General features: G+C 60.3%; 2 protein-coding genes across 2 annotated transcripts; one reads left to right on the forward strand and one right to left on the reverse strand.

Moving 5' to 3' along the window:
* Window positions 1-478: 478 nt before the first annotated feature.
* On the reverse strand, window positions 479-5,128 carry BTBD17 (BTB domain containing 17). The gene is made up of 3 exons (XM_068530653.1): window positions 5,044-5,128; window positions 3,186-3,462; window positions 479-1,553 (listed from the first exon to the last, which is right to left on the reverse strand). Exons 1-3 carry the CDS (start codon window positions 5,126-5,128, stop codon window positions 479-481), a joined length of 1,437 nt encoding a protein of 478 aa, XP_068386754.1.
* Window positions 5,129-9,882: 4,754 nt separating this feature from the next.
* Window positions 9,883-12,491, forward strand: GPR142 (G protein-coupled receptor 142). The gene is given in 4 exon segments (XM_068530655.1): window positions 9,883-9,925; window positions 9,928-9,963; window positions 10,820-10,978; window positions 11,620-12,491. Coding segments are annotated over 4 exon segments (1,110 nt in total).
* Window positions 12,492-13,190: the final 699 nt, after the last annotated feature.

A 13,190-nucleotide genomic window follows, 5' to 3' on the forward strand; every position in this document is an offset into this window, starting at 1 on the left:
AGTTGCTCAGCTAAGCCCCCCAGCTTCAAGGTGAGAAAGCTCCCACAGGGGTACCTAGTGCCTTGATCATTTGGACGCTTTTACCTGCCCTGTTCCCTGTGGAGGTGGGGCCCTCAGGGAAAAGCTAAAGAAAGATGGGGAGCCCCTGACCTGTGCAGCCCTCCTTGGACTGTTTTTACCCATGAACTCCGTGGTTTAATCATCCCCTCGCCTCTCTGAGCATTGGTTTATTCTACCAAGAGCATTACCTTCAAGTCAGCGTGAAATCAGCTCCTGAAACCAGGCATCTGGTCTACCACCCCTCGCCTGGATTCCACCCAGCTCCAAGGCCGCCAGCGCCTGGCCACCCAGGGGGCCACGGTAGGCACCTCCGCTGGCCATGCCACTCCTAGTCCCTCTGGCCCATCTCTGCCGGGCCTGTATTTCCCGATCCAGAGGCCTCAGGGACGCCGAGCTTCCCGCCCCGGGCCCCGCTTGGCTACTTCGGGGTCCGGATGAGGGGGTGGTAGACGGGCTTCACGATGAGGTGCAGGTGCAGGGCGTTCTCCACCAGGTACTCGGAGTTGCGCCGCTGCAGGTCGGCGTGCGCCAGGAAGTCGCCGGCCTCCTCGCTGCTCTGGTGAAAGCTGTAGGCGTGGCGGACCAGCAGGCGGCCGTGCTGGCGCGTCCCCACCAGCACGGTCTTCTGGAAGCTCACGCCCGCCGCGTCGCCGCCGCTGCTGGCCGGCGTGACCACGAGCCGCGGCCGGCCGTCCTCGGGGCGCGCGAGGGGCAGCGCGGTGCCCGCGGCATCCGCGTAGACGGGCCGCAGGCTGACGGGCAGCCAGCGCGGTGAGAAGAGCACGTTCCACGTGACCCGGCGGCCCGAGTCGTGGCCGCTGGGGCCCAGCTGCGTCTGGAAGCTGGTGCTGCGATCGTCGCGGGCCGGGTTGTTGATGACCCACGGGGCGCCCCACGCGGGCGCGAGGTAGTTGCGGGGCAGGAAGGAGCTGCCGTTGACGTCGAAGAACTTGGCGTAGTGCAGCGGCGAGGCGGCGTGGAACTGGTAGGCCTGCAGCAGGAGGTCGGCCACCGCCGCGCCGTGGAGCGCCAGGGCCGCCGAGCGCGCCTGCAGCTGGAAGAGCTGCGCCGGCGGGATCATGGGGTAGCGGATGGAGCGCAGCGCCCGCTCGGCCACGGCCGGGGGCGGCCGCGCGCGGCCCAGCCACGCCTCCAGCGCGTGGAACAGCTCCAGCTCGTCCTGCAGCACCAGGTCCGAGCGCGGCAGCAGCTGCGCCAGCAGCTCGGGGCTCACGGCGCCCCACTCGGCGCTCCCCGCCACGGCCGACAGGTTCCAGGCCAGGAACTGCAGGCAGCTCTGGCGCAGGGCCTCGTCCCCGGTGCTCACGGCGTAGTGGTACCAGCCCACCGCCGGGCCCGCGCCGCCCGCCAGGTGCGCGCGCATGTAGTCGGCCACGCCCCGCTGCAGGGAGGACACGCCGTACTTGGCGGCCAGCCTGTGCAGGGGGATGGCCTGCGCCAGCAGCACGACCAGTTCGCCGCAGTAGAGGTACCTGCCGGAGAGGCGCAGGGATGGGGCGCGGTCAGGCCGGGCGGGCGGGCCCACCCCGACCCCACCCCGACCCCACCCAGAGCCGCTTTCTGGGTCCAGAGGGCCCCGGCCTTGGTCAGAGAGCATCATGGCCAAGGGCGCCAACAGAAGGGCCCTCCCACGACCATCCGACCTCACCGCCTCTTCTTTCCGTTTCTCGTGGGGACACGGAAATAGCATGCACGTATTGAGCACCTACTAGGTGCCGAGCTCTGTGCTAGAACAAGACGGATGTAGCTCCTGCCATTGCGGGGTTTACTATCTGGACTCATATGCCGCCAGTTGCTTGCTATGAGAGTGGGCAAGCCATTTAACTTCGCTGTTTGCCTCTGGGACTAAAAGATGTTTCCCAGGCTCCCGTAGAGCGAGTGTGGTCATGTGACTAAATTCTAGCCAATGAGATGGCTGCAGAGGCACAGAGCGGGAATGGGGGAAGGCTGGTTAAATAGAACTGACTGGGGTGGCGGGGAGACCCTTTGGCCCTTCTGTGTTATCCCTCTTCCCGTTGCCCGGAAGTTGGAAGCAATGACCCGAATTCTGCAGCCATCTTGTCTGAGCCGTTAAATCAGGGTCACTTTCTCAGACTAGAGTGTGAATGGTGCCCCACTAGCAGGAGGCAGGAGATGGGGCAGAGAGATGGCTAACCTTTTTAGCTCCCTAGCCCTCTGGTTCAAAACGTGGCCAGACACCAAAGCCACCCGGAGACATTAAAATAAGAAACGACTGCTTGGGGGACTTCTCTGGTGGTCCAGTGGCTAAGACTGTGCTCCGAATGCGGGGGGTGGGTTCGATCCCTGGTCAGGGAGCTGGATCCCACATGCCGCAGCTAAAGATCCCACGTGCCACAACTAAGACCCGGCGCAGCCAAATAAATAAATATTTTTTAAAAAAGGAAAGAAACGACTGCTTGGCCCAACCCTAGACGGGAAGCCCAGGATCCAGGGTGGGGCCCAGGAATCTACAGTTTTTATCTTTTATTTTTATTTTTTATTTTTTTATTTATTTATTTATTTATTTTTTTTAAAGATTGATTGATTGATTGATTACTATGTTGGGTCTTCGTTTCTGTGCTAGGGCTTTCTCTAGTTGCGGCAAGCGGGGGCCACTCTTCATCGCGGTGCGCGGGCCTCTCACTATCGCGGCCTCTCTTGTTGCGGAGCACAGGCTCCAGACGCGCAGGCTCAGTAATCGTGGCTCACGGGCCCAGTTGCTCCGCGGCACGTGGGATCTTCCCAGACCAGGGCTCGAACCCGCGTCCCCTGCATTGGCAGGCGGATTCTCAACCACTGCGCCACCAGGGAAGCCCAATCTACAGTTTTTAAAAGCTCTCACGGCCAGATTTGGAAACAGCTCTGAGGGTAACTGGTAAGTGACATGAAACCACACAGAGCTTCCAGGCAAGGGCGGGGGAGTCACGCTGCACTTTGCAGGAGTGCAGTGGAAGGAGGGAAGAAGGAGGTGGTCGCACGGTCATCCTAATGACATCCAGGGAATGGGCATGGTGTCTGCCAGGAGCCAGGGCTTCCATCGCCCTGTGAGTGGAGAAGCCAGGGACCTGGAAAGTCCTGAAGTCTTCCCCCTGATCCTTCCCCACCTGATGAACTTGTCAAAGACCGCAGCACCGTCCCGGGGCTCCTGCAGCACCACCTCGCTCTGGTTACTCAGCAGCTCCCGGAACAGCTCGCTGTGCAGTCCCAGCAGCAGGCGGTGGGCGTGGAAGACCCGGACCTCGTCGGTGCCCGCAGCCTGGACCCGCAGCACCACGTCGCTGGCATTGCCCTGCCGCAGCAGCTCCTGCAGGCGTTGAAGCAGCGTCTGGGAGTGGTTGATGGAGGTGCCTGTTGGCTCCCCGCCGACATCGGTTTTCTGGGCTGCAGCAGGAAGGAACACGGCACAGCCTGAGAAGGCACCCGGGCCCCGGGCAGCATGCTGGGGTTGCGGAGGGACCAGCTGGAGATGCATGTGGTTGGATGTGGGCAGAGAGTAGATGAGCCTGGGGCGGCTGTATGCTCACCTGTCTGTGCCCGTGAAGTGCGTGGATGCATGTGTGTGCACACAAGCACATCCTGGGTGGGGAAGCTTGTAAGCCTGACCCTGAGCAGACCCTGAGAGGATGGATGCTCTTGGAAGGTGGGCAGATTCCTGGCGGGGAGAGCTCGTGACCCAGCATGGGACAAAATGTCCAGAGCTGGTCTCCATGATGCCAGACCCCTAGGCGAGGGTCGAGGAACCTCTTGGTTCCCACCCTTCTCACCTCCTGAAGAACTGTGCGCCTCACCCCTCGGAAGAGTTGTCCAAAGAAGTGCAGTCACTAACACACTGAGCACTTACTACAAGCCAGACACGCTCCTGGGAGCTCAGAATAGCACAGTGAACAAACAAGCCAGGTCCTTACACTCATAAAAGCACAAGTTAGCTCCTTAGACGGGCGATAAGTACACAAATAAGCACTCTAGTTTTAGATCGTGATAAATAAGGGAGGTGATAGTAGTGGGGTGGCAGCTCCTTTAGGTGCAGGAATCAGAGACAGGCTCCCTGAGGAAGTGATGAGAAGGAGCCAGCCAGAGGCCCTGGAAGAGGATGGGCTCGGCAGGCTGGGAGGGGAGCGAGGACCTGCCCTAGCCCTGGGTGGGCGGGGAGGGGCTGAGTGGGAGAGGAGGCTGCAGCCTGGAGGGGAAGCTGTTTCCAGGCCCAGCAGCCCTCCTGGGTCCCGTCTACACTGGCCTGCGGGAGACCAGAGAAAGCACAGAGGGCCAGCTTGCCCTGGACAGGACTCTCGGGGTACCTGTGCCTTGAGGCTGGTGTTCCCCACTTCCAGGCTGGGCACGCTGGGCCCTTCTCTCATGTTTCCAGGGATACCGTGAGGGTCAGCTGGGGACATGCCCTCGGTGACAGAAAACTCAGTGACAGAGAACACTGCCAGCAGCTTCTCCAAGCGGACCACAGTGTGAGGAGCTGACAGCAGCAGATGGGCGCACCCACCCCCCAGAGCACGCACACACGCACACACACTCACACACACACACACCCACAGTCCCGAGGCCCACGTGCGCTCTTGGAGAGGAGACTCACAGGAGAGCAGAGCACCTTTGTGTAAGCAAGAGGGAGACAGAGGGAGGAAGAAAGGGTGAGAGAGGTGCCCGAGGTTATTTCCCAGCCCCGCCTCTCCAAGCTGTCACACTGAAGGCCCTGAATGCTGATGGCACCCCACTCGCCTCTACCTGGGCCCGGCTGCCTGGGACAATGGACAGTGGAAGGGTCTTCTTGTCGTTGAGACCCCTGCCTGCCTGCCCAGCCCTCGGCCCCTCGGAGGCAGGCTGCCCTCCTCCACGGAGCTGTGTGATCAAAGCCACTCTGCACCCGTCCTGGCTGGCGGGACACCGCCCCCTCCTGGCCGTGTGTGGCTAAAGCCGGAAGGTCCTGCCCCTTCTCCCTGCCCCCTGCCCACTCACCTGCACGAGTGACCAGGCCCACTAAGGTCAGGATGGCCCAGAAGCTGGCCCAGGACCCAGGTTTGGTGTAGCCCAGCCTAAGCATCTTTGTGCCCGGCCCCCAAGCCAGCTGGAGGAAGAGCGAAGCCCAGACCTCTCCACTCACATTCCTCCTCCTTATATAGGGTCCCGCCCAAGGGGCTGGTGCCCTCCCTTCCCCGGCTGGCTTCCCTCCCACCACCCAGCCTCTGCCGTGGATTGGTGGAAACGGGCCCCAGCTGTTGCCCAGGCAACGAGTTAAGCCAGAGAGCAGCAGCCCCAGGGGCTATTGTGCTGCCCGTGGGCCCCTGAGGGGGACAGATCCGGCACCCTCCCCCATAGCTCCTACCACCTGGCACAGCTAGTCATTCCTCTCCTGGGAAGTTTAAGGCTCTCCAAAGGGCAGGCAGAGGGCTCCAAAACCAGTGGCCGCCACCAGCCCAGAGGGTCGCTGGATCCCAGGCGCAGCCTCCACTCTGGCACAGAGCACGAGCTTGCCAGCGTCAGGGCTGGGGAGCCATGGTAAGCCGGCTGCAAAGGAAGGGCCTGGAAGAGGAACACGGCGGCAGCTCAGGCTCCCACCCCTCCCCCTCTCCCATTTTGGGGTGGGATAGCTCTCCAGAAAGGAGGGCAAGGGTCTCAAATAGGGGCCCACAGGGTAACTGATATCATTTTCATGTTCTTCGTTGAAGAATGTTCCTGGGAGGGTGATGGGCCTTTAGGGGATGGGGGCTGTGACCATCACACCCCTCACCCAGGGTAAGGGGGGGTAAGATGGCAGGGCTGGGCATAGAGGAGCTGCACCCGACCCTGTGCACCCCTGCACGGAGCACCCCTGCCCAGAACAGAGCTGGCCGCCTCGCTGGAGGCTGGTCCTCGGCAGGCATCCCACCCCCCTGCCCAAGCAGCCCAAATCCAGGCATGGGGACTGGAGATGCCTGGTCACTTCCTTCCTTTAATTCACCTTCCCACGAGGTCTCAGGTCTCTTGGTTCACCTTGTTGGAAGGCTTCTTTTACCAGCTTCTGTCCAACCTCCTAATGTAATTTTTCCCATCTCAGAGTTCCAAGGAGACACACAGCAGACCCAGTACCCCACCCTGACAGTTGGAGAAACAGGCAGAGAGCTAGGTGGCCGTTTCAGCTGGGTTAGTTACAGAGGAGAGCTCTTCTAAGGACAAAGGAACAGAGAGAGGAGGGTGGCGTCTAGAGCCCAAGGGGTGTGTGTTATGGGTGGGCAGGTGCTGGGGAGGCCTCACCTTTTCCAGGAGCAAGTAGGGCCTGGCCCCGATCTTCATGGGAGGGAGTCCTTCCAAGTTGATGAATTGAAATGGTGGAGGTGGGGTGTGCTCCTGAGAGATCCAGCTCAGAGTTTCTCCCGAGGCTGGGTCTTTAACTGGGGATGGGTGGGAGCCCGCCCTCCCTCCCTCCCTCTCTGGATGCCAGGGACCAGCTCCATGCATTGATCTCTGCCCCGGGCTGGCACGGAGAGACCCAACAGCTCCACCCCCCTCTCTGGAGCCACAGAGAGAGCAGGAATTGGGTCTGGCACCTGCCTCGTCCGGGTTGGCAGAGCTGTAGCTGTCCAGCCCAGCGGAAACCCCTTCCGGCTGTCCTGACCTTCACGCCTGGTTCCCCTTGTCCAGATCCACCATCCCTTGCCCACTGGCTGCCCGCCTGCCCTTCCCGTGGGCTGCACCACCTCCCTGGCCCCGCTCAGCAAAACAGAGCCTCAGTGTGACGGGGTCGGGGCCTCTGAGGGCATCCCGGCTTCCACGTGCAATGCTTTCCGACAGGAATGTTGATGCTAAAAAGATGACGCTAAGAGAACCCACTACTCAGAAAATGGCCTTAACTTCTTAACTCCAGCCTCCTTGAGGCTCTGCATCAGCCCCTAGAGGTGTGGCTGCCTGCGCTGGAATCTCCCACACTCCACCTAGGAGCCAGGGCACCTGTGTCTTCTCAGCGTCTCGGCGATCGTCATGTACACCCCAAGCTAAGGTCTACCTGCTAGAATTACATGGCTGGCATTTCAAGTGTGCAGGGATCGGGGAGGCCCCAGGTTGCCAAGAAGACTCAGGAGGGTCACCTCTGACTCCCCATCTCTGAGAGGCTCCACCTCTGACTAGCTCTAACTTCTGTTATCCCTGAGACCCCTCTACTGATTTAGAAACTGGCTTTCCAGGAATACGCATTCTCTGTTCTCATTTTCTTAGTCTGAGGTTTTCTGGAGTGTGTGCATGCACGCGTGTGTGCTATGTATGTGTGCACACGTGTGTATGTATGTGTGGTGTGTAGGTGTGCATGCATGTGTTTTGTTTTGTTTTGGCCACACTGCACAGCATGCGGGATCTTAGTTCCCTGACCAGGGATCGAACCCGTGCCCCCTACAGTGGAAGCACGGAGTCCTAACCACTGGACCGCCAGGGAATTTCCTGCATGCATGTGTTTGTGTGTGTGGTGTGCGTGAGAGTCTTGGAGCTGGAGAGAAGAAGGAGGGCGTTCGCCCTGCCCAGTCTTGGAGATGGAAGATCTGAGACAATCTGTTTTATTTTGCCCTGTCGATCTGGAAGCTCCAAAATTCCTTGAGAGCAAGTCTGAGCTAGAACGGAGAGAAGTGTTACTTCCCACCCAAGGCAAGGGTATCTATAACTCAGGTGACTTGTCTGAGGTTTCACGGCTCGGAATGGGCAGAGCCAGGATTCAAGTGCTGCTTTGCTGCTTGACTTTTCTTTCCACAGCCTGATACTGTCTTTTCTGGGAAGCTACTGTGTTGGCCAAGAAGTTCCTTCGGCCCTTTGGGTAACATCGTACGGAAAAACCTGAACGAACTTTTTGGCCAACCCAATGTTTCAGTAGCCATAGACGATCCCCGTGGGGCAAGGAATCTCTAGTGCTGGAAAAGCAAGCTTGGGGCAGGATGTAGAGTTTCTGGATCTGTGGCGTGAGTGATCAGACATGGGACGGCGGAGGGGTGGGCTCCCAGCCCCAGCCCCACCCCAGCTGCAGCCTCCCTCGCACCTGTGACGTCTCCCTTCTCGAGCTAGGGTGCCCCAAAACGCTTAGATTGGGGAAGAGGGAATCCTGAGCTTAGGTTCCAGGCCACGTGGATTCAGGGGGGCAGAGCGTTGCTAAACAGGAAGGAATTGCTCCCTGACGTAACTGACATGATACTGAAAGCTTCCCCTGAAGCCGGGCTGTCCCGCGGTGGCACACCTGCCTTCCTGCCTCCATCCTGCTGTCCCCCGACTGGAGGGCCTTCCGCATCCGAGTGCTGTCTGCCTGGCCCACTTCCCCTCCCCGTAAAGCCCGAGCTCACAGTGGCCTCGTGCTGCCTGAGCCCCTCCTCTTCCGGAGAAGGTGGTGGGAGGGAGTGACCAGAGAACAGCTCTGGGGGAGGGACAAACCCACGTTCAATTTCCAACCTCCACTTGCTAGCTCTGTGGCCTTAGCATAGTTGCTGGACTTCTCTGAGCCTCGGTCCCCTCTTGTGTGAAACGGAGGTAACCTGAGTTAGCTTGAGGGGCTGCCGGGAGGGTGACACGTGTAGGACAGGGTGGGTCCTCAGGAAATGTCAGCAGAGACCCTCACACCCGGCTGTAAACGGCCCCCTGCTCATCCACAGCCTCCTGGCGCAGGGAGGTGGTGGCCTGAGGAATTATCTGTGCTACTTGCACCCTCTGGGGCTGGAGTCCTGGACACTCTGCCTGGGGACCTGAGTGGGTAGTGCCTACTCTGGTCCCACTGTGCCACCCAGGGGACCTGGCCAAAGCCAGAGGACTCTCGGAGGACTGCAGGGTCAGGCCCCAGCCACCAGGGGGCAGCAAGGCCTCTGTGAGTTCCAGGGCTGCGCGTGGAGGTGAGGCTGGGGGTGGGCGTCCAGGTAGCTCCAGCCCCAGAACTGGGATCTAACTTGGGGAAACCAGCTCTGGGACATTCCCAGAGGGTGAGCGTGGGAAGGGAGTGCTGGCTGGGCCTCAGCTCTCCTCCGAGTCACTCCACACGTTGTCCTGGGTGCCCACTGTGGGCTGCACCGGTCGCTCTTCCCCGCATGGGGTTGGGGAGCTGGCCCGGCGCAGGTTCCAGCCTCTCCAGAGTGCAAGCCATGCCGGATGGTGTTGATTTACCAGGGACTAATTTTCGTTAAAGGATGGTCCATTTCACCAGGGCCAGGAAAACAACAGCTTGCGAGGAGCCGCTGGGTCTGGGTTTCCCAGCGCTGCTGGCAGCCTGGTCAGGCTTCTGCTGGCCTGGCCATCACGGCCGGCACTGGGCATGGCTTCCTGCCATCCTTCCAGGCCAGCGGCCCCCCTGGGTAGTCTCCTTCTCGTCCTACCACCCGCAGCCACTGCGGCACTGAGTCTTTCAAACCTGGCCCGTGAGGCTTCTCTCCAGATCTGGGTCCTGCCCAGGGCAGCCTCAGCTCTCCCTCCCCAGCACTGGTTCCCTCCCCCCAGCCCCCTCTGAGTCAGCTCCTGGAATCTGTCTGCCTTTCCCCAAAGGCCTCAACGCCCAGGGTTTGACCCCCAGACTGAGCCCAGGCCGGTTCCCAGAGTGCCCTGGAGCACGAGGCGGCCCAACCAGAGCCCTGATGCTACCCCCTCCCCAAGGTCTCCCTCCCAGCCTCGCCCCTCCCCCGCCTGTGCACCGCCCCAATCCTGCTTTGCTCCAGGCAGCGACTACTTTACAGACTGATTCCCCTCAGCCTCTGCCCCGCCCTCCCCTTCCTCCTCCTCCCTCCTCCCTCCACCCCACCACTCTGCACGGCAGGCTCAGGACTGCTGGAATAATCCTGGGGCAAACAACCGCTCGGAGAGCTGGCGATGATGAGAGGGAGCTGCTGGGACCACCAGAAAAAGCCACAGGGTGACCCAGGAGCATGAGACTTGCAGGACAAGAGACAGGTAAAGCGCCCGGGGCCAGGGTGGGCGGGGGGGAGTACGGTGGCAGGGCCAGTAAGGAATCTAGAGTCCGGGAGTGGCAAGCTTGAAGCGGATATGGAAACATCAAAAGCTGGAAGGTGAAACCTAAAATCCTAAAGTGTGGGCTAAGAGGGGCAGGGACCAGAGCGTGAGGTTGGTCCTCATCCCGGACCGGCCCACCTGCCTGCTGTGTGTGATGGCAGGCAGGTCACCTTACCCCCTCTGGACTCAGTTTCCCCATCTGAAAACCGGGGCCGTTCCAGCTCCAATAGCACTAAGAGAGGGTGCTCTCTAGCGTAGAAAGGAGCGGAACTTAGTAACATCTCTCCTTAAAGAGGGAGGTGGCTGTCGGGTAGAGCAGTGCAGCTGCCGTGAGTTACTGTGGGTCAGGATCACCCGGGATGCTTTAAAAACACAGCTGCCCAAGCGCCGGTGCAGACCCTCCAGCTCAGGCTGCCTGGAGCAAGGCCCAGGGCCCCGGTATGTCACAAGCGCCCCACCCCCAAGCCCCCTCCTGACTGTGCCTAGCAGCCTGTTTAGGGCCCTGCTTTCCAGGCTGAAGGTCCTCCAGGAGCAATAGGATGGAGAAATGATCTCTGTGTCAGCAAGAAACGCCACTGAGCGCTTCTTCCCATCAATGCAGGAGCCGGGCCACTACGGGGGTGGGCTGGGGTGGAGTGGGCTTGGCAAGAGGGATTACCATTTGGCTGGGCCTGACCAGAGGGTCTGCACAGAGTGGGGGTGAGTAAAGCCCTCAGGGTCAGGGTCAGGGTAGGGCTGCTGCCCGGCCAGGCTGGAAAGGAACCAAATGCTCCAACCCACCCTCTGCGCTTCCTAGCTGGCCAGCTGCAGGTGACTCTGCCGTTCACACCCAATGGCAGTGGGCTGAGCCAGGAGTTTGAAGGCGATTGGCCGGAGATCCCAGAGAGGTCCCCATGTGTGGCCGGGGTCATCCCTGTCATCTACTACAGCGTCCTGCTGGGCCTGGGGCTGCCTGGTGAGTGGGGAGCTGGGTCTGGGGTCCTGGGTTTGCCCAGAAATTGGGGTTCTCCTTCAATGGGTGCCAATCCTCTGGGCTGACCCCTGAAACCCAGGATCATAGGCCCCAGGGCTCTCCTTGCCTTTGGGGGGTGATCTGGGTCACTGGAAAGCCAAGCATAGTGGGGAGTAAAAGTGAGGGGCCAGGAGCTGGGGTGCTCTATAGCTAAACCCAAGTTTTCACCACAGCAGACAGCCCCCGTCTACCCCCAGGAATGGGCACCTCCTAGGATGACTAATCTTGGGCAGGACCGCCCCCAGCTCCATCAAAAGCTTCCTGTACCATCCACTGCGTTCAGAGAGCAGAGCTGGGGGTCGGGTGGGGTGTGGATGCCGGAAAGGACGGGTGGAATTAGGGAATTGCCCATCCCTGCCCGTTGCCAGGGAAGCTGGTGTGTAAGGCAGTGGCCTACGGTGCATGACTGGACAAGGCAGGGCTGATCTGGTTCACCTTCCAGACAAAGTGAGGTTTAAGAAGGGTCTAGAAAGAGGAAAAGAGAAGCCAGAACCAGCAGGTGGGGAGGGACGATGAGAAAGCAAATCCGAGGAGCCCTTCTAACGCCTCTGACCTCTGCCCTCCCTGACCTCGGTTGCCATCAGTCAACCTCCTGACCACAGTGGCCCTGGCCCGCCTCGCCGCCAGGACCAGGAAGCCCTCCTACTACTACCTTCTGGCGCTCACGGCCTCGGACATCATCACCCAGGTAGTCATCGTGTTCGTGGGCTTCCTCCTGCAGGGAGCCGTGCTGGCCCGAAAGGTGCCCCAGGCTGTGGTGCGTGCGGCTAACATCCTGGAGTTTGCTGCCAACCACGCCTCAGTCTGGATCGCCGTCCTGCTCACGGTCGACCGGTACAGCGCCCTGTGCCACCCCCTGCACCATCGGGCCACCTCGTCCCCAGGCCGGACCCGTCGGGCCATCGCTGCTGTCCTTGGTGCTGCCCTGCTGACTGGCATCCCCTTCTACTGGTGGATGGATGTGTGGAGGGACGAGGACCCCCCCAGCACACTGGACGAGGTCCTCAAGTGGGCTCACTGCCTCATCGTCTATTTCATCCCTTGTGCCGTTTTCCTGGTCGCCAACTCGGCCATTGTCTGCCAGCTACAGAGAAGGGGCCAGAGTGGGCCTCGGCCCCGGGTGGGCAAGAGCACCGCCATCCTCCTGGGTGTCACCACGCTCTTCGCCCTCCTTTGGGCACCCCGGATCTTTGTCATGCTCTACCACCTGTACGTGGCCCCCGTCTACAGAGACTGGAGGGTCCACCTGGCTTTGGATGTGGCCAACATGGCGGCCATGCTCAACACAGCAGTCAACTTTGGGCTCTACTCCTTCGTGAGCAAGACTTTCCGGGCCACTGTCCAAGAGGTCATCCATGACGCCCACCTGCCCTGCACCCTGGGGTCACAGCCAGCGGGCATGGTGGCGGAACCTGTGCTGAAGCCTGCAGGACTCCCCAGAGGGGCAGAACTGTAGAGGAGGAGCCCATGCAAGGAGCTTGGGGTGGCTCACTGCCAGATTACTGGGGTCTTTGTGGTTGCTCCCACAAAATGTTATCAACACCCTACTTTGCAATCTGGGGATGGAAGGAGAGGTTCCTTCCTTCAGGGGTGGCTTCCCAGGAAGCTAAATTAATGTTGGTTGAATGAATGAATGAATGAATGAGTGAATGAATAGATGGATGGATGGATGGATGAATATGAGTTGTTTCCAGGCCACCCCTTCCTGGAGCCCACCTCTCATTCCCTGAGTTGATTACTTCTCTGGCTTCTAGTGGCAATGCCGGGGAGAAAGGGAGATGTCCGCAGGATTCCAGGCCTTTCCTGGGCTGCAGGAACCAAATGCAGGGGGCCGAACAATGGGAAAGGGGCTGCCTGGGAAAGGGAGTGGTCTTTTTTTTTTTTTTTTTTTTTTGAAAGGGAGTAGTCTTAAGCAGATTCAATGCCCCAGCCCTGGGGCGACATAACCTCTGGGGTCTCTAGCATCCTGGACTGATTAAATCCCTGCCCTGGAACCAGAACAGGTTCAGGGGCCCAGAACAGCCCTGGGGTTGCACTTTTCATGGTTGCTGAGGACCAGGACTAAGAAAGAAAATGCCCTCTTAGCTCAGGGGCCAGGAGAGCGGGAAGGGGGATCCCGGCCACACCCCTGAGCTCGCTCCTCTTGGAGAAGAAG

This window comes from Eschrichtius robustus, chromosome 20 (genome assembly GCF_028021215.1).
Source record: "Eschrichtius robustus isolate mEscRob2 chromosome 20, mEscRob2.pri, whole genome shotgun sequence".
Classification (NCBI taxonomy): Eukaryota; Metazoa; Chordata; class Mammalia; order Artiodactyla; family Eschrichtiidae; genus Eschrichtius; species Eschrichtius robustus.